Source organism: Protopterus annectens, chromosome 17.part0 (genome assembly GCF_019279795.1).
Source record: "Protopterus annectens isolate FY-2018-M chromosome 17.part0, PAN1.0, whole genome shotgun sequence".
In the NCBI taxonomy this organism is placed as follows: Eukaryota; Metazoa; Chordata; order Ceratodontiformes; family Protopteridae; genus Protopterus; species Protopterus annectens.
In genome coordinates this window covers 499,501,498-499,528,620 of record NC_056751.1, presented here as the reverse complement: position 1 = coordinate 499,528,620, position 27,123 = coordinate 499,501,498, and the positions used below count along the sequence as shown (strand labels likewise).

Below are 27,123 nucleotides of genomic sequence, written 5' to 3'. Positions count from 1 at the left end.
ATATAAATATTTTGTTTGGTTTGTGTATGTTTAAGTATTTAAATAAACTTCCTCTTTTAATAGGGTTATTCAGACCATTTATGTTGATTGATAAACCTTTTAGTGAAGTCATAATATCTCTATAAATGAGTAAGAAATGCTTGTGATTTGTGTGTTATTTTGATTATGTTTTATATAATCCTCTCCAAAATATTTATGTAAATTATAGTCTTTGTCTGTTACCATATGATATCTTGTATGTGTTATACAATTCTTGCAACTTATAATTATATGCATTTGAATTAAGATGGATGTCAGGAAGAACTTATTAAGAAAATGGAATGTAGTGTAAATGTGAGAAAAAAATGGGGTTGCTACCCACCTGGAGTTATAATCTCCTTGTCCCAGTGACATCTGTCACTCGGATCAAACCTCTACCCAGCAGCAGCAAAAAACAGTCTCCACTGTATATAAATGTGAGACAGATAAAATAATAACTCTCTATATATATTTACATATTCATTAAAACAAGTCGAACAGATCTGTAATCAGTGTAACTCATCTGATATTACTTGTAACAAAATGTCATTCGGAATAAACCTCTAACTATAGCAACTAAACATAATCTTCACTATATATGAATGTTAAACATACAAAATATTAACTCTATATATGATTGCATATTCATTAATACAGGTAAGGCATAGTTATAATCAGTGTAACTCATTAAGTATTGCTTAAACCATTTTGTCATTCAGAACTGACCTTTAAACAACAGCAACAGAACATATCTTCTTTGTATATAAAAATTAAACAGATTAAATAATAACTTTGTATGTGATTATATGTACCTTAAAACTGATGTGAAATCTATGAAAGCAGCATTCTAATATAGAAGCCTGTCAACTGAAGTTACTACTAGCTATTTAACACACATGCTATATGTTGGTGTAATATTTAAAACAAATCACTATGAGTATCATTAGAGTAAAAGGTCAGGTGACACCTTAAGCACTTGTGATAGAAAATGCCATCATGCATTAAGTGAGCTTATTTTAACCCATATTATTTTCTATCTAGCTATCAGCCTCTGAATGGAAAATCAATTGTAATTTGTAATAAGATTAGTTTATCCTGTTAAGTAAGGCTCAACAATATACATAACATGGGATGCATTAATTTAAAAGAAAAAAAAATGCACACTTACTTTTCCCTTTTTTCCTTCCCCTTCAGTTTACCATAAACATAAATAAAAATAAGATAATTGAAGATTTCTTTCTTGAGAATCAAACTGAGTGCAAATGGTGTAGTCAGCAAGTTTAAAATACATTTTTAAAGTAAATACAACCTTCCCCAGCATTTCTGATGCCTTTTCAATGAAATTACATGTATTGACTTCCTGGTTGAGCAGGTGACTAGCTCTGACATCATCAAAATGTGTCACAATGCTGTGGAGTTCATTCGAGAATGCAGAGAAGATTCATAGTGAAAATAAGGTTGTTCATGAAGAAATAAGCTCGTGGACATCAAGCACGAGCTTCAGATAGTCTCTGGAAGATGTTTTTTCATCATTTTGAGTGAAAAAACACCAAAAATAACAAGTATGTAACTGTATTTAAAATGTATAGGGGAAAGATCATATGAGTAACATCTTCATGCTTCCCATAACCTGCTCATACATGCACAGCTAGTTTGAACTGTCCTTTACAAATAAACAGCACCACAGAACTCCAAATGTAACAGAAAGTATTTTAAATAAATCACATAGCCTTATTAATCCATTTTATATTCACATGACAGGAAAAAAAACTGTATTTAAAAGTGTATTTAAACCTGTAAAGGGGTTCACTTATGAATCATATAAAAATGTTAAGAGACTGTCAAATCATATTATTCCCACATGAATTCAACATATATACAAGTTTTAAATTAATCCCCAGGGCATAAATTATATATATAAAAAAAACAGTGTTCAGTATGAATTACAGAGAATGATAATTGAATGTGTGGTGAGCTCTTATTTACTACTAACTATGTAGGTTTAATTGATCTGACTGTAAAGAGTTTAAAAAATAGAGATTATAAAGGGAATCTAGAATGTTTATATATGGGAAGTACTTATTTTACTGTGACAATGGCACCATTTGTTTACCCTTCACTCTTAAGATACCTTTATAACAATACCCATAACTATATATTTACCATTAGTATACACTTTTACCTCAGTATAAGTAAAAATGAAATTAGGAAATTATGTGTATACTTAAGGTTATTGTGTGAATGGCACGAAAAAAGGAAAAAACAGGCTTACCTTGTAAGTGAAAAAATCAATGTATAATTAACACATTGACAGTGTTTCCAGAAACATAACAAATTGCAAACATAGATATTTTAGTCACTTGTTTCTTAGTCTTTTTTGTTTCTCCAAAGTCTTCCAAGTGGGATTAGAAGCCATTCTCTTAAGCATCAGATTAGCCCATTCCATCTCTTCTATTTTTTGCCAAGATCTTATGGACTTTTACATAGTTCAGAGCTGATTCTAAGTCTTCAAACATTTTGGGACCTTCCGATGAGAATATCTTCAGCTTTGCAGGGAACAAAAGTTGCGTTTTCACCTGTGCTTTCTTCAATTCTTTTATCAAAGGTAAGAATATTTTTCGTTTTGCTATAACTGCTGATGAATAATCATTGTCAAAACATATCGTAGCTTCATTTAATTTAATTAGTTACTTGGACCAGGCAATATTTAACATTAATTCCTTGTCTGAGGATGAGAGGAATTTGACAATGATAGATCTAGGTTGTTTTTGTTAGCAGTATTCACTGTGGCAAGGGAACTATGTGCCCTCTCAATACCAAAGGACATAACTTCAGTAAGATCAAGAGTCTTAGGTAACCAAGTATTGAGAAAGTTAGTCATGTTGTTCTCTTCTGTGCCTTCTGGTAGTCCTAATATTTTTAGGTTGTTGCATCTGGACCTGTTTTCTACATCATCTAACTTATTTTGTAGAGAAGTATTTTGTTTGAGTAAGAATTCCACATTGTTTTAATTTTCAATAATTCTCCCATCCATATTGGTCAGAGCTTCTTCAATACCTGTTATCTGTGATTTTTGTTATAACAAGTCTTGGTGAAGTAAATCCATTTGTTTGGTAGTTTTTTTCCTTGAAATTATCTATTTTCATGTCCAAATGATCAATTTTGTAGTAAGATCCTGTATATTTGTTATCAAAGTCTGAATCTCTTTTTTGAGGTGGAATCTTGGTTGCTGGATGTAGTGAAGCTCATGATGAATTCTTTCAGATGAGGAGAAATTATCCAGGAATAATTTGACAAGAAAATCTGCCTTTTTTGTTTTTAACTAGATATTATTGTAGATGAAGTTAAGTTCTTTCAAATCATATATAAAGATATTTTCACTTTTTAGTTTGAAGGCAGAATTCCTGTCAGAATAATATTTCTTTAGTGGAGCGGTTGAAATCTGCTGCTACTCAGAGCCCATTTTGGCCACACCCCCTCCTTGTGGACATTTCTGTAGACATTGAAATAAATAGCATTCTATCCACTATCATCTTTTTCTCCAAAAGTCTTTTGTGGACAGACTTGGATCTTAAAAACATCTATTCTTATAATCATGATCTGCTTTCATTGACTAATAGAGGAGTGTTAGGAAACTGTCTCCATCCGGGCTGTGCTTTTGTGATCTTTACTCCTTTCTCATACAGTATCTTTTTATGTACATTAAGACAGAAGTTATGTGTATATTTTTCTTATACCAAAATCCCATGCCAAAATGAAATTTTGCTAATCTTCACAATTTTATCACATCTTTACATATGATTTTACTTCTAAGTGAGTTTGTCTTATTAAATCAAAATTGTTCTGTTTTCTTTGTTGTTTGGATGGTAAATGATTTTTAAATCCATATCTTCAAGTGAGTTTTTTAGGGATTTTGAATGTTTGTGAATGGTGTAGTAGCCTATTTACTTTGGTACCCTTGCCATTAAGTAGTTGCAAAACATTCTTTTCACTAATATTTTCATTAAGAGTTTAGAAAAAGTTGTACTTTCTCATTTTAAACTAACCGGTCTTCAAAAGTAGCAAGAAAAATCACTAACATTTCCATGAACTGCCATTAAGGGTTTCTTCTCCTTTAAAAAATACACTTTTGATATTTAGCAACATTATTATTTGTAAAAGCAACCAAACCAAAAACCACCTCCAGAGGAAGCCTTAATAGACAAAAATAGTAAAATGAAAAAAAAGGCTTCCACCACAACGAAAAGTTCACTGAGAAATTCTGTTAAAATGTAGGCTTTAATAAAACGAAGAAATAAAAAGCACAAATTGTGCTATTCAGGTTGCAGGTCAAACAGGATAAGCGCTTTCAGTTAAAAAACCTTCTTCAGATCCTAGTGTGTAGACCTGACTTACTGCTGTTAAATAAAGATCCTTAATTGCTCAACCAATCACATACAGCAATCAGATGCTGTATGTGATTGGTTGAGCAATTAAGGATCTTTATTTAACAGCAGTAAGTCAGGTCTGTTTGACCTGCAACCTGAATAGCACAATTTGTGCTTTTTATTTCTTCATTTTATTAAAGCATAGACATTACACAAAGATAGTCCAAACAAGGAAATTTTGTTTTTTCCCTCCAGGGAGAATTTGTGGTTTCCCATCCATTCATCTAAAGTACACTTGAACAGAATAAGAGAAGTACTTTATTTTATCTGAGTAGAAGATGGTTCCATAGAAGGGGTATTCTCTGCAATACAAACCAGTCCTTCCAACATGTTCTATTTATTTTGCAAAAAAAATTTTGAAATCTCTTGAACTTTCCCTTAAACATCACTGACCAATCTACCTGTTGTACAGAAACTGAATTTCATTACATTTAAGTAAATTGCTTTTTGCCCAGTCAGTATCTATAAGTCATTTCATAGTTCAGTGGTCAATCCTTTGTTATGCAGAGATCAGTTTGCACTGCTTTTAAATGCATTGTTTCCATATCAATACTCAGTCTGCATAAATTATTTCTTCAGATACTCTCTGATTATCCCCTTTGTTATGCAGACAATGCAGTATATTGTCTTTAAAAATAAACCCTTTACTTGATCTGCCTTTGCTCTACCATGAAGTTTTCATCTCTCCTGCTATCCAGTTTTCTTTCAGTGTTGTCCATTCCATCTCTACTGGTTTTGTACCAAAAGCCCTGGCTGTATTTTAGAACTCATGGCAAATCGTCACACAAACATGTTACATGAGGCAAGCTTTTTTCTCTCTCTAACTTCCCTTAAATGAATTAATATAATCTGAGGTCACTGTACAAAACACTTGTGTTTGGCAAAGCCCAGCTATTACCTTTCTTACTTGTCCGGTGAGTACAGATCCAGATAAAGACATTTTTGAAACAAATTTCTCAAAACTGTTTTATTCACTGATTTACAGCATTTCAATTGATTTATTTGTGTTGCATTGAATATTAACTGAACTGGAAGTTTTGACTCTGTTTTTTCAGTTAGTGGTTGCTGGATTTTATTGCCTGTTAGAATTCCTGCATAGACAGTAATTGTAGTCGGGGGTAGTCTCATTCAGTGATATTCTGTTACTGCCTATTTAAGTGGTACATTTTGGAATATTTTCTGCTTAAAACCTGATCTTTGGCCAGCTAAGATCTAGCTGTATTCAACTGGACATATAAGAGAATTTAAGTACCTTTTATCTGCACTTTTTCAAATAATACATCATTTTAATTGATTTATTTGTGTTGCATTGAATATTAACTGAATTGGAAGTTTTTACTCTGTTTTTTCAGTTAGTTCACCACCTACCCTCCCTGGTTACTCTTGTAAATTTGTGTTTGGATACTCCTTCTGGGGCCATCTCATTTGCTCACTCAACTGAGTGCAGTGAGATCATATTCTGATTTCAGGCACTCCTACTGTGTACAAGAGAGCATCTGGGAAAGTAAAAAAAAAAATTAAGCTTGTTTCCTGCCTTTCCTGTAAGTGGTCTAGACTGTTTGTAGGCTTCTGAGCCTTTCTGTGTTGGAGGGAAGCCTTCTAGCTTAATTTTGTTTCTTAGAACTAGCCAGTTTTCTAGTTTCAGCACTCAAATCTGTTTCTTTGAACTCAGCACTTGTTCAGAACTCATTGTAAGCACTAAATAAACTGCAAATTACTACAGCACTCAAGTTTCCTCACTTGTCTAGAGGAAAGCAGTTTTTAGTACTTAATAAATAAACACCTATCCAGGCATGTCTAAGGGTCAGCTCCCGGTGATTTCTCCTGTCACTTGATGAATCTAGGCATCTTGGGGCAATGCAGCAATTGCCTCATGTACACAGACAACCTTCTCTTCCTACCACCCAACACTACAACCTGTGAGAGATGCACTTATATAGCCAAACTGGAAGCAAAACTGTCTTCACCCAAGACTGGACTAGACAGTCAAGAGGAGAAGGTAAACACTTGCACCACACCACACTCGTCACATAGTCCACCAAAACACACGCATAGAAACACAAAACAGACACCTACATTTGTGGAGGCTCTCAATAAAAACCTGCCCAAGCATCAGGAACCTCCAAAGCAGAAACGCAAGCAAACTCAACTCCCCAACAAAATGCAAATGACACATAACTCACAAACTCAGTGTGTCACTCAACCACAGCCCATAAGGCATAACAACATACCCAACACTCTAGTCATAGGTGACTCTATACTCAGGCACACTGATGTTCCACTCACCAGGCTAATCAAGGAGAAAGTTACTGTCAGCTGCCTGTCAGGTGCCAGGATCCACCACATAACGCATGCATTCAGGTCACTCCACAACAAGTACAAATACGACACTGTCATTGTCCATGTTGGTGTGAATGACCTGAGACGTATCTGGACTACTTGAAAAGAGACATGGAGGAGCTCTCCGATCTTGTAGCCCAGGCAGGTATGACCCTAGCCCTGAGTTGCATCCTGCCATCACCCAGAATGATACCACAGTACAAGGACAAAATGACTGACTTTAACAATTGACTAAGCTTCTGGTGTCATTCTAAGGGGATCCAGTATTTGTCTGCCTGGGACGACATGATCGACAGACCATGATGCTTTGCCAGAGATGACCTGCACCTGTCCCCTTGGGATTGTGGATACTGGCTAAGCCTCTTTCCACCACTGTAGTGCCTTTTTTAGGTAAGATTCAAATGACAAATTCACCACCGTAACAGGTGCAAGCAAGCAAAATCTAAGGGTAATGCTGCTCAATGCTAGAAGTCTAAACCTCAAAATGCACTCACTTGAGGCACTCCTTAAAATGGAGAACATCGGCATCTGTGCAGTGACAGAGACGTGGTTTAAAGCTCCAGAGAGCACCCCTGCGATAACAGGCTATAATTCACACCACAACTTTCGGCCACCTAACCTGGAACAAAGCACTAAAGGTGGAGGCGTGTCCATATTCATTAAGGATATCCACACCTCCAGGCTAGTTGCACAGCATAATACATCTGAAATTATCCAAGTGCAACTAACTCTGGGCAAGACAGCAATCCAAATAGTAGCTTGCTACAGACCCCCCACCATGCCCCAGGATTCGCACTCCTCATTTCTTGATATACTGGAAAGTATTAGGGTACAACCCAACACCCTAATAATGGGTGATTTCAACAACCCCACCATTAACTGGGAAAACTACTCATGTACCAACTCTTTTGCTCAACATTTTCTGGAATTCATAAATTCCAATGCCTTGGATCAACATATTCACACCCCCACCAGGGGCAGCAATATCCTAGACCAGATCATTACCAACATGGGCAACCAGTGTTCCACACCAGAGGTCAATTCATCATTGGTCAGATCTGACTGCAAGTTAATCACCCTAGACATCCACATCCCATCCCCACCCCAAATTAGGGAAACCACCATAAAAAACTTCTCCAAAGCCAACTTCACACTTATTAAGACAGAAGTTGCAAACCTCATGACACCCATGCAGATGGACAATAGAGGTACGACTGCTGAATCCTACACAAATGCACATTATAAGCACTTACATGAGTACATTGATCATGCTATCCCTATTAGAACCAAGATGCTATCCTCCAAAAAAAGGAAGCCAATCTGGTGGTCCTCTGCCATAAACAGACTCTACAACAGAAGAAAGAAACTGTTGCAAAAAAGAGTAAAATCCCATGACTGGAGGAACTCCCTGGTCAACCTCAGTAATAAGTTGAGATCCCTCATAAAATCCTCCAAAGCTAGTTATGAAAACAAAATTGCCACTGACTCTAAAGACAGCCACAAAGCATTCAATAGCTATGTCAAGAATCTCAATGGCAACACTCAGATCAGCTCTGAGTTACAGCACAATGGCACTAAATATACAGAACCAACTGATATTGCCAACAGCCTGGCAGATAGGTTCAGTGCTAAATTTACCCCCCTCTCACCCCCTAGAGGGCCCATCTCTATACTGGAAGAATGCAAAGTTCCTGTAATCACGGCTGCACAGGTAAAAAACACACTCTCCAAAGCCAAGAACACAGCATCCATGGGACCTGACAATATCCCAGGCTGCGTTCTACATGAACTACAGAATGAACTGGCACCCTACCTAAGTACCATGTTCAATCATAGCCTCACCTCAGGCTTTGTGCCCACTGAATGGTGCACCACGACGGTTATCCCACTCCACAAAGGGGGAGCCATGACGGACTCCGGGAACTACCGCCCCATTAGCCTGATGAGCCTGGTCTGTAAGGCCATGGAACGTATCATCATGGAACTCATAAACAAAGACATTGGTAATCTCTAAACTCTGGACTCCACCCAGTTCGGGTTTGTAAAAGGCAGATCATGTCTCCTAAACATGAATGACTTGTTTGAAGCAGTCACCAAAGCCATAGATGAGGGTAAGGTGGTTCACACAGCTTATCTAGATCTCGCCAAGGCTTTTGATACCATCCCCCACTCTGAAATTACAGATAAGTTCACTAAACTAGGTATAAATCCCTATGTCACAAGATGGGTTGCCAACTGGCTCATGGACAGAACCCACACTGTGAAAGTAGCAGACTCCAAATCCGACTTCAGACCAGTGACAAGTGGAGTACCACAGGGTTCAGTCCTGGGTCCTCTACTGTTTGGTATCTACTTCTCTGAAGTACAGGCTAACACAGAAAGTCTTTGGCTAACAAAGCCTGCAGATGACTGCAAACTAGGAGCCATAATCGAAACTCCTAATGATGTGGACATACTACAAAAGGGCCTCACTGAGACAGATGCCTGGTGTCAAAGCCATGGCCTGAAGCTCAATGCCAGAAAGTGTATTGTCATCCCCTTTGGTAAAAACACTGTAGCCATGAACTACCACATACGTGGTAGTCTACTTAATGCTGAAAGTGTGATAAGAGACCTTGGGACACAGGTGGACAGTAGTCTCTCCTTTGATAATCACATTGCCACAGTGGTCAGGAAATCCTTCTACATGGCTCACCTCATCACAAAAGGTTTCTCATCCAAACAAAAAGAGGTTATTGTTCCCCTCTACTAATCACTCATTAGACCCATTATAGAGTACAATGCCCCTTTTGGTATGTACCTCACAAGACATCTACAACAACTGGAAAGGCCACAGAAATACATCACAAAGAGGATTACTGGCCTTAAACAGATGCCCTATAAAGACTGTATCAAAAAACACCAGCTTTACTCCGTCACATATCACCTACTCAGAGGTGATCTCTGCCTAACATACAAAGCTATGTCAAACCCAGAGCTATTGGACATGCTCCACTTAAAGAAATCCCAATCCCTCTGAGCTACATGCTCTAGGGACCTAAAACTTGTCACCACAATAAACAGAACATGTTGTATCAAAAAACACCAGCTTTACTCCGTCACATATCACCTACTCAGAGGTGATCTCTGCCTAACATACAAAGCTATGTCAAACCCAGAGCTATTGGACATGCTCCACTTAAAGAAATCCCAATCCCTCTGAGCTACATGCTCTAGGGACCTAAAACTTGTCACCACAATAAACAGAACATGCTGGAGGTATAGATTCCTGTCCCAGAGACTTCCCATACTCTGGAACAGACTACCTATCTATGTCAAACAGAGCTCCTCATTAGCACTCTTCAAGAAAAACCTTGATGATTGGATGGGAAATAGGAAATTCACCCCAGGGATCAATTCTGTGGCTCTGCTCAACAGGGGCACAGGAAAATAATTTTCTTGGGTGGCGAAAACCAGGGTAACATTTTGGCTGGGCTTATATAGGCCCTAGAGACAATAGCCTAGTACCTACCTATGAATCTATTTGTTTTTCATGAAAATCTCAATATTATAATATGATCTCATCAAACAATGGTTGCATTACACTGGACTTGGAGGCATTGATGGATGAAGCTCAGAAAATGGCATGGATGATACGAGTTTGACTCTGAGTATGGAATGGATGATATGAGTTTGAATCTGACCATGGCATGAATGATATGAGTTTGAATAGTTATTCTGGTGCTGTTGGGGATGATGGGTATGCCTATTTAGGTGGAAATAGGAAAGTGTGCACACTTGGGCAGAAAGCCAGAGTTCCAGTTCCATAAAAGAATACTGGAGAGGCAACCACAGTGCACTGCCTGTGGGTGGGCTAATCTGAGAAGTGAGGGTCATTGCAACACTGACATCCATTGTACAATCCACCCACAGGGTGTCACAGGGAGGGCAGAGGGGTGAGAAGTAGGAGAAACAGTTCTTGCAGAAGAATGATATTGTGTCAGATGTTTTGATCACTTTCCACCAGACCCAGACAAGGGTCACTGTTAATCTGAAAGTGACTAAGCAAGCTTAGTAAACCCTGTGAATATAGGGTTACCACCTGTCCCACTTTGCGTGGGACAGTCCCTCTTTGGGCAGTTGTGTCCTGGCAAAAAATATTAAAAATGGCAAATATCCTGAGATTGTAGGACATAATTATGTCCTATATTTTATGTAATAGTTGCATAAAACAGTTATTCTTTATCTGAAATACCTAAATGTTACAAGAAACAGAATAAGCAACTAAAATGCTACAAGAATGAGCTATTATTTAAGCAAAAAAGTTAAGTTCTATCCTTTGTACTGACCGTGGGTATGTGTCGGCCTGTAAAATCTGATGTTTGTCCCGAAAATGTCCCACTTTGGCCATTTGAAAAGGTGGTAACCCTATGTGAATAAAGAGAGGTCCTAGGATTAACAGTTAGGCAGCTGTGGGGAGACAAATAAAAAAATATGTCCATTAAATACTTATACAGAGCTGTAACTGATGTTTCTTCCATTTACTTGCTGTAAGTGAATTAGAGATGTACAGCTAAAGGATTATGCATGCACACACAAACACATGTGCAAGTTTGTGTGTCAGCTTCATGTAAGTACTGTATTCTCCCTCCCTTTTTACAATCACAGCCTATACAAGCTCTTGTGTGTTGAGCAGGATTTTTTCTAGAAGTAACATCACAGCCATACAGCTTTTCCTCATCATCTTTACATGCAAGAATCAGAGAAAGCTTATGGTTGCTTAACTTGTTAACAATAAGAAAACAACCTTTTGATTTTGTTTCCCTCACCCTCTCCTTGAATATTTAAAAACAGCATTGTCCAAAGCTGTAATTTTGGATTTTCTGACTGTATTACTGACTAGTCATTTAGCATTTGCATCGCCCCTTCTTTTTTCCTTAGGCTTCATTATCACTGTGACTGCTCAAAGACTCATTCTTTCCCCATTTCCGTTTTTCAAGTTATCTTTAGGCCTTGAATCTTGTCCTTCTTTACAAAAAAAGCCTTAGTTTGTGCAGATAACTTTTTTTATCAGAGCAGGTGAATTTAATCAGTCAGTTGCTAAACTACTCAGGTTAAGCTATGTATACATGGCAGATTGCTTCATCTGCTAGCTATTTTTAAATATATTCACCAAGTTAAAAAGTCTGAGAACAATACTACAGAATGAATACATTCACACCTGCATTCTTTTACTGTAATATCTGCCCTACAATGATTAACAAAAGCCTGGCTTTGGAATGGATGTTACATTATCTTTCTCTCAATACACAAGTGACCTTTGTTCAACAGTTAATGACCACATTATAGATGCTTACAGTAACTTTTATCTCAAACTTCTAGCTTGGGCTACTTTGCCAAATGGCTGTTATTAACAAAGATAGAAATCTGTAAGTATTTGCTCTTCACGACAGTCATCATTAACAATAGTATTCTGCAAAATCTCTGTGGCACACAAAACCACTTCATCAATGTCTCAACAAGGCAAGAACTCCACTGTACTGCACTCATGGAGATGGAATACCTCTGTATCCCTATTGTGCTAGATAACTTCTTTTTTGTATAAGTTGCTAATCTTAAAATTCTCCTGATCTCACTTTACCATCATCCAAATCATCTGGAATCCCCTGGCAGCCTTCAGTTTTGTCTTACTGTTCACCCAAGCTGGAAGCAACACTGAAGACAAATATGTCATGTTCAGCTGTAGACATTGCCTTCACCATATTGCACCCAAAGCTTGGAAACTCTTTATGAGCATACATTGTCATAATGAATATTGTAACAGACTTCAGCAGTCTTTTTAAGAGTGTCCATAAAATCAAAGTAAAATACATCTGCTTTACACATTTAACCATCAAAATCAGGGGGACGAACTATACAAACAACCAGGAACCTTACGCGAGAGACCCTCAACACTAAGGTGTATTTATTGGTATAATACCTACATACACATATAGAGAACTAATTCCCTTTCCAAGCTATGTATGTAGGTATTGTTTAAAAAAACACGGTAACTTAATTAAGCATGTTATAAAAGGAAATTAAGGCATTTGAAAATTGTTTGTGAAGAAGTCTCCGGACAGATGCGAAAGTGCTAAAACTGATTTGTAATTTTTATATGTTTGTACTTTTTTACTAATAAATACTTCTGCATCCATTCCTTGGTGTTAAGTTTTTCTCACACTGAGTTCAGTACAGTTTCTGCTTCTATGTTTGACAATTAAACACAGAGTGCATCTGTTTGAGATAAATATGGCATAGCTCCATTAATGTAACCAATGAATAAATTGTATGTCCATAAAACTGTGTTGGTGTTTCTCTTATGAGTGAACAACTTATAATGTAAACCAGTGATTTTTTTGATTATTTATTTATATTGTTTGTGAAAATTAGTGTATAGTGTTAGATTTATAATTATCTGAAAAATAACTCTATGTTTGTGAGTGTATTGACTCTTTTGTACTATAGTTCTCCCTAGATGGTGGCAAAAAAAATGGTTCTCATGAATAAGTCTGTTTTCCTTAATAGCAAAACAAATAAGTGTTATGTAAACTAAGCTAAATGTGATCAGTAGTGAGTTAGTGAAATTTAAGCACTTAATGTTAAATTTGATAAAGCCTTTAACAAGATTGGAGGTATTACAAAGAAATATATTCCTTAATTGGTTATTTTAAAATTACAATGCATGTGTTATAGAATTTTATAAACCACACACACATTATCTGATAAAACAGACAGCAAATTGTGTTACCATTCAAAAAAATAATGCATATACGTTGCATTTCTGATCTTTTCTGTTTTTCAGCATGTCGGAATTCAGAATTTCAAGTTGGGAGCCCAGTAAAATAGATGACTAGAGTAATTCCTGGCAGCCCATTTTACCTAATTGGATTGCCTTTATGTCTTGTCTTCAGTTTACCAAACATTTTTTGGTTTACATTGTGTGGCCGGAGAAAATTACATGAAAGTCTTTCATTTCCTGCACTGCTTAAAAACTATGAGTCTTCATCCCTTCTAGAATTGCTGATTCTCCTTTCGTTCCCACACTCACATCTGCAGCTTTCAGTATCACCTAGAAGCAACAGCTGGTGTCGGTAACATCCGTGACAGTATTGATTACAGAAAGGCAGCTTGTATCTGTTAACTTACTTTTCAGTATTGGGAACCTGATTTCCTTAAACACAGCTACCACTAAATTAAAGCAGTCTCCCACTTGTATACTGCACAATCAAAAGGCAAATCAAATGACAAAGATCACCAATGGCTCTGGTAAATACCTTACATCCAGAAACCCTGTATATCACAAAAAGTGAGTCACAGAATGAACAAGTACAAAAAAAAAAAAAAAACATCCCACTTATACACTGGCACACCTTTGATTCTGCCAAATGTAAACTGGGTTTGAAACATATCATGGTTAGGAATTGTCTCTCTGCTGTGACTACCATTTTACAACTGTTAATCTTCACAAACATTTGTGACTTGTCTCTGCTATGTAGCTCACTCCAATGAATAAGAGACCTCAATCTATAAATTGTGAAATTGTGCAAAAATTACATTCAGCCTTCACATTTATTTCTCTCACCATGACTGCCTTACAACCTATATAAGACTATATCACCCTTCATTGAAACAAGGCACTTTGATATCCCTCCTATGCAAAACAGATGCTCAAAAAAAAATTAAGGAAAATGAAACACTGATATGATTATATATAAAAAAGAAACATCATGTAAGAGATACATACACTGCATACAAAAATGACAAAATGAGGAGAAACATAACTAATAAAACAATGAGATACAAAATACATTTTAACTGTTGACTCGATATAAAAATCTTTTTCAACCACAACCCAGCCACAAGAGCTAAGGTAACAGAACTATATGTTTTGACATCTCAAAATAGTGATTGATCGGTTTAAGAAGTTGAAAGGAAATTAAATTAGCTGGACAGATAGAGAGAGAGAGAGACTAAAATACCACATAGGCAGAAACAATCAATGAAGAATGAAAGCTTAATAAACAACCTTTGAGGATGAATGTTTAGTTACTAAATCACTCTTATGTTCAGCTCAATAACCATAGTAAAGTCTTTCCTGGGGCAGTCATCCTTGTCATAGCCAGTCACGTTCTATTATACAAACCCTATCTCCCATATTTTCCAGTCCTATTAACCTATGAATCTGTTAAATAATTTAATTGCAACCCATATCAGTGTAAAGACTATACCAATGACAGTTGCCAGAGTATGACCTTAATAATTTCTAACATTATCCACAATGTACTTTATGTATGCACAATAGATTTTCACCTGAGTATGCTTTTTTACAGAATTAATTTGTATATACATTACAAGGAAAAACATTTTTATCAACTCTACAATGTTTTTTTTTCAACTGTCCTGTAAATGACATATGGTTTCCCTATCGATATGTCTTCATTTACCTTCTAACACCCATTGTGATATATGCAGATAAGCAAGAAACACTGCTGCTATTTTGTTATTCTTTTTGTTAGTTTATCATATCAGTAAGCGGTGGTACAGTGGTAGCGTTGTTGCCTCACAGCAAGATGTTCTCCTGTTCGATTCTCAGCTGGAGTGCCTTCTGTGTGGAGTCTGCATGTCCTCCCAGTGGTCGAGTGGCCTCTGAAAGACATGCGTGAATGGGCGTGCCTTTGCTGAAGGTTGGACGTCGGGCTGGCAACTCGGCACCATAAAAATCTACTGCCAATCATTAGCAGACCGGAGTTCTGCTGTGGCGACGCCTAACCAGGAAAAGACAAATAACAACAATCAGATCAGTAATGCTGGCCTTGAATGTATTTCTAGCAAAAACTTCAAATTCTTTGTCATTCATATGCAACTCATCTTTATCCATCCTCTTTAAGGTTTGTAATGTTACATTTCCTGGTCAGGCCATATAAATCTAAATAATCTGGCTTGACATTCTTTGTGTACTTTTTAGCTATCTGTGAGGTTTATTGCTGATCCTTCTTTTCTCATTTGCTGCAATTAGTAGCCCACAGTAAGCCATCCTTTTACTTACCAGGCTACCATAGAACCATTGCAGTATATCATTCACACTTCCTGTGTTCCCCCATACATCCTAGGAGAGGAGCACAGACATCCAAAAAATACCCTTTCTTAGCACTGCTTCTTGTAATGCACTTTATATTTGATTTCATCCCTTTACACTTTTAGTCTGCTATTATCATCATGTGCTCCGTGACTCAACCTTATACCTCAGGTTCTACTAACAAGATCAGCTCTTTTACATCATTACCATTTATTTCTATTTCTAGCTTAAGGACAGCTGCATGTTCTTGGGAGTTCCATTTCACTACAATTTCCCTCGATAGCAGTACCATGCATTCCATTGCCTTGGTTATTACTGCATCTGTCCACAAACCACCATTAGAATCAGTCATTTGCTCTGACTGTCACTCGTAGCAGCCCTAAATGTTATTACCAGCTTTGGTTTCTTTACATTAAAATGAAGAGTCCATGAGATCCCATCTGGAGCAGGAGGGTTTTTTCATTTTTCCCTAGTGAAACTTTTTACAGTCTATATAAATACCACCTCAGGGTTCTTCTCAGAATGCATTATGTTTTATTCTATGTTTCCTTCTATTCAGTCAACAAAATTAATTCATATTCTTATGATGGGTTGTGTTTGGTGATATTATTACTTAGAAACAGGTTGTGTGGTAAGTACTGTTTGTGATAACTACTATATACGTTCATAGGTTGGTACTAGGCTATCAGCCCTAGGGCCTATACAAGCCTAGCCATAACAATTCCCTGGCTATTTCTTCCCACATTATTTACTTTCCTGGACCCCTGTCTAGCAGGGTGACTGACGTGATCCCTGGGGCGAATTTCCTTTCTCCCATCCAATCATCAAGGTTCCTCTTGAAGAGGTCCAAAGAGGCACTCTGCTTGACATGTGTGGCCAATCTATTCCAGAGTCTGGGGAGAATCTGGGTCAGGAACCTATCCCTCCAGCATGTTTTGTTTATTGTGATGACAAGGTTTAGATCCCTGGAGCGTGTAGCTCTGAGGGATTGGGATTTCTTTAAGTGCAGCATGTCCAACAGCTCTGGGTTTGACATGGCCTTGTATGTTAAGCAGAGATCGGCTCTGAGTAGATGATATGCGACAGAGTATAGCTGGAGTTTTTTAAGGTGGTCAGCGTAGGGCATCTGCTTTAGGCCTGTGATTCTTTTAGTGAGGTATTTCTGAGGCCTTTCCAGTTGTTGCAGATGTCTTGAGAGGTACATACCAAATGGGGTGTTGTATTCTATAATGGGTCTAATGAGGGATGAGTACAGTGGGACAATGACCTCCTTTTTTCTGGATGAAAAGCCCTTCATGATGAGGTGTGCCACATAGAAGGATTTCCTGACTGTTGTGGCGATGCGGTTATCGAAGGTGAGACCACTGTCCACCTGTGTCCCTAAGTCTCTTATCACACTTTCTGTGTTTAGTGTACTGCCACCTATATGGTAATTCATGGATACATGTTTTTTCCCAAAGGGGATAACAGTACATTTCTTGGCATTGGGCTTGAACCCATGGCTCTGGCACCAAGCATCTGTTTCTGTAAGGCCCTTTTGTAGAGTATCCACATCATCTGGGGATTCAATAATGGCTCCCAGTTTGCAGTCATCTGCAAACTTTGTTAGCCAAAGTCCCTTAGTGTTGGTCTGTACTTCAGAGAAGTAGATGCCAAACAAGAGCGGCCCCAGGACTGAACCCTGAGGTACTCCACTTGTCTGGAGCTGGATTTGGAGTCGGCTACTTTTACAGTGTGGGTTCTATCAGTAAGCCATTTAGCAACCCATTGGGTGACATAGGGATTAATGCCCAACTTAGTAAGTTTATCTATGATTCCAGAGTGGGGGATGGTGTCAAAGGCCTTGGCAAGGTCTAGATAGGCTGTGTGGACCACCTTACCCTTGTCCATGGCTCTGGAGACTGATTCAAAGAAATCAATCAGGTTCAGGAGACAAGATCGGCCCTTCACAAACCCAAACTGGGTGGGGTCCAGTGTTTGAAGGTTGCCAATGTCTTTGTTTATAAGTTCCATGATAATACGTTCCATGGCCTTGCAGATAAGGCTTGTCAGACTGATGGGACGGTAGTTTCCGGGATCCAAGGTGGATCCCCTTGTGGATTGGGATAACTGTAGCTCTGCGCCACTCAGTGGGCACGAAACCTGAGGTGAGGCTATGATTAAACATGACACTTAGGTGAGGTGCCAGTTCATATTGTAGTTCATGTAGTACACAGCCCGGGATGTCATCTGGTCCCATGGATGCTGTATTCTTGGCTTTACAGAGTGTGTTTTGTACCTGTGTGGCCGTTATTACTGGAATTTGGCAATCTTCCGGTATTGAGATGGGCCATTTAGGGGGTGAGAGGGGGGTGAAGTTGGCACTGAATCGATCTGCCAGGATATTGGCAATATCATTCGGATCAGTATATTTAATGCCATTCTGTTTTAGCTCAGAACAGATCTGAGCATTGCCACTTAAATTCTTGACATAGTTATAGAATGCTTTGTGGTTGTCTTTGGAATCTTTGGCAATTTTATTTTCATAACTAGCTTTGGAGGATTTTATGAGGCATCTCAGTTTTTTACTGAGGCTAGTAAGGGAGTTTTTTGCATCCTGGGATTTTCCTCTTTTCTGCAAAAGTTTCTTCCTTTTGTTGTAAAGTTTGTTTATGGCAGGGGACCATCAGATTGGCTTCCTTTTTTTGGATGAGAGTATTTTGGTTCTATTTGGAATGGCACGATTCATGCATGAGTGGATGTGCTCGTACAGTGCCTTAGTGCAGGATTCAGCAGTTGAACTTTCAGTTCCCATCTGCATGGGTGTCATGAAGTTTGTCACTTCTGACTTGAGTAACATGAAGTTGGCTTTGGAGAAGTTTTTTATGGTGGTTTCTTTACTGGGTGGTGGGGGTGGGATGTGGATGTTAAGGGTGATTAGCTTATGGTCAAACCTGACTAACGAGGGGGTGACCATAGGTATGGAGCATTGATTTCCCATGTTGGTAATGACCAGGTCTAGGATATTGGAGCCCCTGGTGGGACTATGGATTAGTTGATCCAGGGCGTTGGAATTTATGAATTCCAAGAACCGTTGCGCAAAGGTGTTGGGACATGAGTAGTTTTCCCAGTTAATGGCAGGGTAGTTAAAATCACCCAGTATTAGGGTGTTTGGTTCTATCTTAATATTTTCCAGCATGTTTAGAAAGGTGTAGTGAGAATCTTGGGGTATGGTGGGGGATCTGTTGAAAGCTACAATTTGGATTGCAGTCTTACCTAGTGTTAGTTGCACTTGGAGAATTTCAGACACATTGTGTTGGCCAACTAGCCTGGTGGTGTGAATATCCTTGGTGAATATTGACACTCCTCCACCTTTAGTGTTTCGGTCCTGGTTTGGTGGCCGAAAAATGTGGTAAGAGTTGTAGCCTGGTATTGCAGGGGTGCTCTCTGGAGCCTTGAACCAGGTCTCACTTACTGCACAGATATCGATGTTCTCCATTTTTAGGAGTGCCTCGAGAGAGTGTATTTTGAGGTTTAGACTTCTAGCATTGAGTAGCATTACGTTCAGATTTTGCATGCTTGTACCTGTTATGGTGGTGGTTTTGTCCTTTGAAGTTTGCCTAAAAAAGGCATTATAGGGGTGGCAAGAGCCTTAGCCAGTAACTTGAATCCCAGGGGCGACAGGTGCAGACCATCTCTGGCAAAGAATCGTGGTCTGTCAATCATGTCATCCCAGGCAGACAGATACTGGATCCCCTTTGAATGACACCATAAGCTTAGCCAATTGTTGAAGTCAATCATTTTATCCTTATATTGTGGTATCATTCTGGGCGAAGGCAGGATGCTACTCAGGGCTAGGGTCATACCTGCCTGGGCCACATGATCCGAGAGCTCTTCCATGTCTCTTTTCATGTAGTCCAGGGAGGTACATCTCAAGTCATTCACTCCAACATGGACAATGACAGAGTCATATTTGTACTTGTTGTGGAGTGACTGGAGTGCATGCGTTATGTGGCGGATCCTGGCACCTGACAGGCAGCTGACTGTAATTTTCTCCTTATTCAACCTGGTGAGAGGGACATCAGTGTGCCGGACTATAGAGTCACCTATGACTAAAGTGTTAGGTACATTGTCTTGCCTTAGGGGCTGTTGCTGGGTGGCACACTGGTGTTGTGAACTATGTGACACATTGGTTGTGATTGGTGTTTGTTTGCGTTTCAGCTTCAGAGGTCTTTGTTGCTTGGGCAGGTTACAGTTAAGAGCCTCTGCATATGTGGATTTAGTGTTGCTATATGTGGGTGTTGGTGGTGCGGGTTTAGAAGGGCTATGTGTTGCTTGAGGTGTAGTGTGGGTGTTAACCTTCTCCTCTTGACTGTTTAGCACAATCTTGGGTGGAGAGAGCTTTGCTTCCATTTTGGCTATGTAAGTGCATCTCTCACAGGTTGTAGTGTTGGGTGGTAGGAGGAGAGGGTTGTCTGTGTACATGAGGCAATTGCTGCATTGCCCCAGTATGCCCAGATTCACCAGGTGGACAGGAGAAATCACCGGAAGCTGACCCTTGGACATGCCTGGTTTGGTGCTTTTTTTTTTTTTTCTTTGTAAAGTATAGGAGCTGTTTCCTTAGCAAGGTACTTTGCAATTATAGGCTGTTTAGTGCCTACTAATTTCTCCTTGTTAACAAGGAGAGTTCAGTGTTTGTATGAGTTTAAGGCTTCCTAGTGCTTTCCAGCAGGTATTAGAGAAAGTGCTAGTCACAGGGATGCTTAAAGGTCAGATTGAAAAGAATGCACTCTGCAGTGTGCACTAGAGAAGTTAGATGTGAAAGTAGGTAACTTGAGTTTTACCTTTTTAAAAAGTTAAGGTTTAGTGGAGAGTTACTATTTTTAAAAACAGCAAGATGTATTGAAAGGGGTGGTCACTTTTGTATTTTGGTACTATGAAATACTGTAGGATGGCCAATAAATTTAAATAATTGAAGGGGTGGGATTTCAAAAATGATGATTTTGTGATTACTCACATAAGCCAGTGAAAGTAGAGAGAAATGAGATATATGGTCAGATTAACATAAGAGGCGGGCAACTAGAAAGACAGTGGTATTTAACAAGACAACTTAAATGTTATCTTTGCATTCTTTCTTTTTTCCTTTGGTTTTATTGTATTATATATGCAGTTTCCTTTTGCTGCTGTGTTAACTTACATATCTATTAAAAATGATATTAGGTAGATTCTATTTTATTTGTGTTATAAAGCAGCAAAAATTGTAAACCCTAACTATGAGAGCTTTAATCTGCTTCCATTCGGAGTGCGGAATTACAAAATAAATATAGATACACACACACACATACACACATATATAAAATAAAGATACAAATAAAAAAAATAGCTGTGACCGTTAGAATAATGTATTGTTCAGCTAATGGTTTGTGGAAGAAAGCTTACTCAAGTCAAGATAGGGAAATGTGGATTATTTATAGGGGGAGGAGACTCCATTTATTTATTTAATTTTTTAGGGATTACATTGACTTTGTGGTGAATGGTATATCCACACACATGAAGGTGCAACCAAGATTGTGGGCAGCTGTTACATACCAAGGTAATTTGATTCTGCATATATATCTGCAAGAGAAAGGTGTATTTTAAAAACAGTGGAAGTTACTGAGAACTAGTTCAAAAATGTTATAGTGTGCCTTGTAATTGCAGAGATGATTACATGCAGTTTAAATTATGCAATAGACTGAGAGTAGCTTGTCATTCATTGGATCAATGCAACTAAATATGGCCTTGTAACAAAGGTATGTCAGCACTTCAAACAGGTTACATGCATCAAAAGCAAGGTGCTTGGCTCATGGTGACAGTGTCAAGTTTGTTGAGATGATAGCATGGCAGAGAGTAACATGAACTTTACAAAGTTTTTCCGTGATTCTGGAATTCTATATGTTCTCTTTTAGAAAATTTACATGGTGGGGCTAACCCCTTTGTGCAGTGTACTAGAACTTAGCTATAAGGAACGCTGGCTGCCATGCATAAACACTATGCGGCAGCATGCAAAGGTTTTTAAATCAACAAGAGTGATTATGATAGGTCTCTTTTATGTTGTAATTGTGTCACTTGCAGACTAAAACCTGACTTATGCTGTATTGCAGATTGTGTATGTATCATGCATTCATACTCTAGCACTTTTAAGCAGTGGTAGGAACTCCTTTTCCATGATGTGATGCAGCATGCACTTTATGATGTGATGATGTATGCACTTTATATGTGGAGAACTGTAACACTGCTCCAAAACAGATGAAGACAAAAGGAGCAAAGAGCAATGTGATGTAATTTTTTAGTTTAGACACCCCTTGAATAGTATAAATAAATGAAAGCAAATTTCACAATAGAACATTTCACACACACTGGGCAAGCAACATTGTCATTTAATTTACTAAAAGCTGTGAAACTGCTGTCCACTGATCCACAGCATCCCTTTCATACATCTCAGGTAGACAAAAAGCATGGTAATGAAGTCATTTGTTGATGTGAATTAACAGTACAAAGCCATCTCTGTGCCTAGTGTAATATACATTTTACATATATCATATATATACTATGCACAATAGCGTAGACTATGTGTTTACATTTTGTATCATCTTAATGAAGTATATAGTAACTTGTTATTTTTATGTATTTGATGAATATAGTATGTTTCAGAATATAGAGTGCATATGTTTGATTAGTAGAATGTATATTTTTAATGCATATATATACTTTATATTTCGTATATGCACAGATATATTCTAATTTTCATCACAATATATATATATTTTATTCTTATATATTTATTTCATTAAGTAGATGTTTAGCTAGAATTTCTTGAATATAGGTATTATTATAGCTAGGTTCGTCCTAGTATAATATATACTATGCATTTAAAAAAGTAAGGTAAAAAAGGAACATGATTGAATAATTAATTCCTTAATTGATTGATTGTATAAAATGGAAATGAATTGATTTTAATTATTATCATTTGATTGATGAGTTTTTTGTATAAAATGGTTGAATTTAAGCAGATGTATAAACCTGATGAAGCGTACCTTGGCAGTACGTGAAAGCGCTCGTTTTATTAATAAATAGTGTTCATCTACAGCATCGTGGTGACTTCTGTTCAATTTTGTTTTTACAAAGCCATCTCTATGTGACTCACAACCTCAACAATACTAATTGTAACATCTCAAATAAAGATCGGCATTGTAGTCTATAAGCATGTTGTTTGATGGTGTAGATAAAAGTTAATGTTTAATAGTTTTAATGTATTATTTATCTTCCCCACTGTCAATAAATTCTTAATAGATTGTGCATGTATATTCAGCAATATGGCCTGGGACTTTAATAGAGAGAGTTGCTTTAATTTGATGATCCCAACTGCTTTTTATGACCGTTATTATTTTGACTCAAATGTAGTCATATCTATTTTTTGTTTTGTCTCTTCACTTTGTAGAAATGCCTCCGGTTTAATCCTGATGCCACAATCTGGGTAGCAAAACATCAGATTCTCTGCACCTTGAATGAAAGCCTCAAAGATGTGTTGAACTATGGTCTTTTCCAGCCAGCAACAAATGGGAGAGATGCAAAGTTTCTTGATGAAGAAAGACTGCTGAGAGAGTACCCACAGTCCTTTGAGAAAGGGGTCCCCTACCTGGAGGTAATTGGTTAATATTATAAGGAGTAACTGTTCTGACTTCATCTAGAGGAGTTCTCTAATGCATAGTAAACCGTTTCTATTTCTGAAATAAATGTGTCCTTTTGTTTATAAAACTGTATTGCTGGTCAAAAATCTGTATGCTATGTATTTGCCTCAGCTTTGGGAGTGATTTTTTTTTCAGATCACATACTGCTTCTGCCATTACTTATTCAGACATTTTGTTCCATCTGATTCAGAAGCCTTGGTAGGTCAGGAGACTTGGCATAAACAAACTGTTTAAAAGGAGATATTTTTCTACGATTTGGCTTCACATATTGTAGTTGCTTCAGGCCTTTGCCCCTTTGCTTTTCACTCTTAACAACAGTGCAATTTTAAAACTTAAAAAAAAAATAAAAGGAAGTAATTCTTTGAGATCTATATATACCAGTCACTATATTGGTTTTGTTTTGCTATATGATATTTGTAAGGCTTAAATAGTTGTTTTCAAAATGAGTCTGAATATCAGAAGGTTCTTTCAAAAACAAAAAATGTAATTTGCTCCAGTTTATAAATAAAAGCATTTTCAAGTTCAAGAATTCTTTCCAAAGAGTGATGATAGTTTTGATAGTATAGCTAAAATGTTTGAATAGAAAATATTCAAAAGAAATACTCCTTTGCAGGCCTTCCAGTAAGGCCATTTTATTGTACTTTACTTCCCACCAGGTAGACAAATTATACTTTCATAGGCACCATTTTGCAGTGAACATCAGTCAGGCTGGAACATTTTGTAACTTTTGAAGGAAAATATCTGCAACGTGTGCAGCATTTAGTACACCGAGAAAGATTTCACATCTTATGCTACCTTTACAGAAGCCCCCATCCAGTCAAAAAAATAAATATAAAAAAAAAGGAGAAAAATGATCTAGACTTGTACTGATGGTATCCAGCATAAATGATCCAGACTGGTACTGATGGCATCCAGTATATTACAACAGATGCAATGAAACAACAAGTGTTTATCATTAGCACCAAGGTGGACTAATTTACAGATGAAGATGTCAAATTGTGCGTGGACAATTTGCATATGAAGGTACAGTCATATGTATTCTATGGTACATGATTTTGAAAGCAAAACCTTTCCTTGCAGGGCAGTCCATTCTTATGTAGCTACCACTAAATAGATGAGTGGTGGCAGTGCGCAATGAAAATATTTCTGGAAAGATTTAAACAGAATGTGTATGTAAGTTTCCATTCAGAACAAGCAATTTTCTTACAGACAGATTCATTCTCTTTCTGTTTTTGTGGTTTTATTAATACTTCACATGCTTTGCTTTCCCTGATAAATGTAAACTTAAAATATAGTAGAAACTTTAATTATTTTCTTGGCAAATCTCTTTTTTGTCTCATTAGGGTATTGTGTATTCTTCTGGTCTTGCATCTTTGAATGTCTGAAAAGTCTAATTGGATTGATTGCTTGAATTCTAGAAAATTCAAGGTATTGTCACATATATTCCCTACTGTGTGGTTCAGGAAACAGTACGTCACATATCAAGACAGGCTGCTCTTACAGAACTATCACTTTAGACATCATGGCTGCAGTCAATAAATGATGCCCAGTTCAATAAAATGAAAACCATTTCAAGAAAGATATAAGTAATGCTGATGGGCGAGAATATATGATGTTGGCCAGATTTCCTTCAGCAGATATAACTCTTATCTCCCCATAAGAGAGTTTAAAGTTATAGGCTCAAAGATCCTTACTAGTCTATGAGCCCAAAAGCTATTTTAGGCCTAGCCAAGCTTATCCAAATTTACATAATTTTGCTGACATTTGTCATGTGCCAATACCTCAAGGAATTTTACGGTTACAGTATAGGCTTGTACATATCAAGCAGTCGCAGGTTACCCCTGTCCATTAGTGATATAGGTGCCAAACCAGAAGATAAATTTGTGATTTCCCATCACTTGGTCCAGTTACATTTGAAAAGGGTTAGGGATGAGCTTTGCTTCACATAGATGGAAATCCTGCTCCAGAAAAGGGGTAGTCTTTGAAATACATACCTCTTACCCCAAAATGTCCTATTTGTCACAAGCGAGGATTAGGTCCTATGAACAGATATTTCTGATGTTATTTTTTTTGTGGATGTGCAATAAATCTGTCATGACAGATCAGAGCATATCTGGTAGGTTAGGCATAGAGTGTCATGCAGCAGTCTGTTGTGGACTGAATACAGGGATAAGACATTGAGGCAGTCTGTATAAGACTTGTTGTTTGCTCTGTGTGCACTTTTTTTTGAAGATCCTTTATAGGCTCAAAAGATGTTTCAAGTGTCTGTTTAGGTACATGCTGAATGATTAGCTGTACTCAATGAATAGTCTGATAAGAGCCAAGTACAGTGAAAAAAAATACTTCCTTGGACCTGGATAACCTGCCCTTATTTTTATGTAAAATAGTTTTCTCACCAAAGTAGACATATGTTGGTCCAAGGTCAGGTTACTGTCAATATGTCTTCTCAGATCCCTGACCACTAGATCTACTTTTAGGGGATGTATTATTAATGTGGTAGTTTCCAGGGGTTGTTTTTTTTCCAAAGGATACTATCATGCATTATTTAATGAGTTTTAGTCCGTAGTACTGGCACCAGTTGTTTGTCTGTTTTAAGCCAGCTTGAAGGTTAGCTGCATTTTTAGGGTATTCAATGACCACTTGTGATCGACCACGAGTGATTGCAGTCATTTGCAGATTTGGTCTGCCACAGGCCCTTGATGTTTGACTTGACTTCAGAGAAGTAGATGCCACAAAGGAGAGGCCCCAAGTCCAATCTCTGTGGGACTCTACTAGAGACGAGAATCTTTGTGAAGGTAAATTCCCCTATCCTAACAACTTATGTCCTATCAGTGTGCAGTGGCTGTCCATCGGGTGACATATGGTTTTATAACTAATTTTTTAAGTTTATCTGCAATCCCTAAATCAAGTATTGCATTGTACAACTTGGCCAGGTTGAAGTAGGCAATGTGCACTATTTTCTCATCATCCATAGTTTTAGTGGCCTTGCCACGAAGTCCACCGGTTTATATAGACATGAACTGCCTTTGGCAAAACCAGTTTGGGTAGGGTCTAGTATTTGCATGTTTTCTATGTCATAGTTTATCAGGTCCATAATAATTCTTTCCATGGCCTTGCATATGAGATTAATCAGACATATGCATCTGTAATTCCTCGGGTCCTTGGAAGGCCCTCCTTTGTGTAGAGGGATAAGAGTTGTAGTCACCCATTTTTTCGCACATCATGAGCTTACCTAGGACACTACCTGTTTGTTGGCATTTCAGTAGGGATTAAGATTGTGTACACCAGCTTTGTAATAGTGATACAGGAAAGCTTATTTATCTGTACAGATCATGACCACCCTTATTGTACTGGCTAATCAAGTAACAGTGCTCAGTTGCTGTACTTAAAATAAGGCTCGTCTGATGCTAATTATCATCTGGAGGTAATTATTGAAGTAGAGGGTCTGTATTAGTTCACCGAGATACATTTCAGAGAACACCTAATCAGTGACAGAAATTCAATAAAAATCAGTTCAGTTATTCTGTGAATT

General features: G+C 37.7%; 1 protein-coding gene across 1 annotated transcript in view; it reads left to right on the top strand.

Moving 5' to 3' along the window:
- Positions 1-27,123, top strand: part of SHANK1 (SH3 and multiple ankyrin repeat domains 1) — a 3,668,399-nt gene that overhangs the window by 785,114 nt on the left and 2,856,162 nt on the right. The window contains exon 2 of the mRNA XM_044059396.1: positions 23,342-23,545. Coding sequence (XP_043915331.1) covers positions 23,342-23,545 — 204 coding nt within the window. The remainder of the gene's footprint in view (positions 1-23,341; positions 23,546-27,123) is intronic.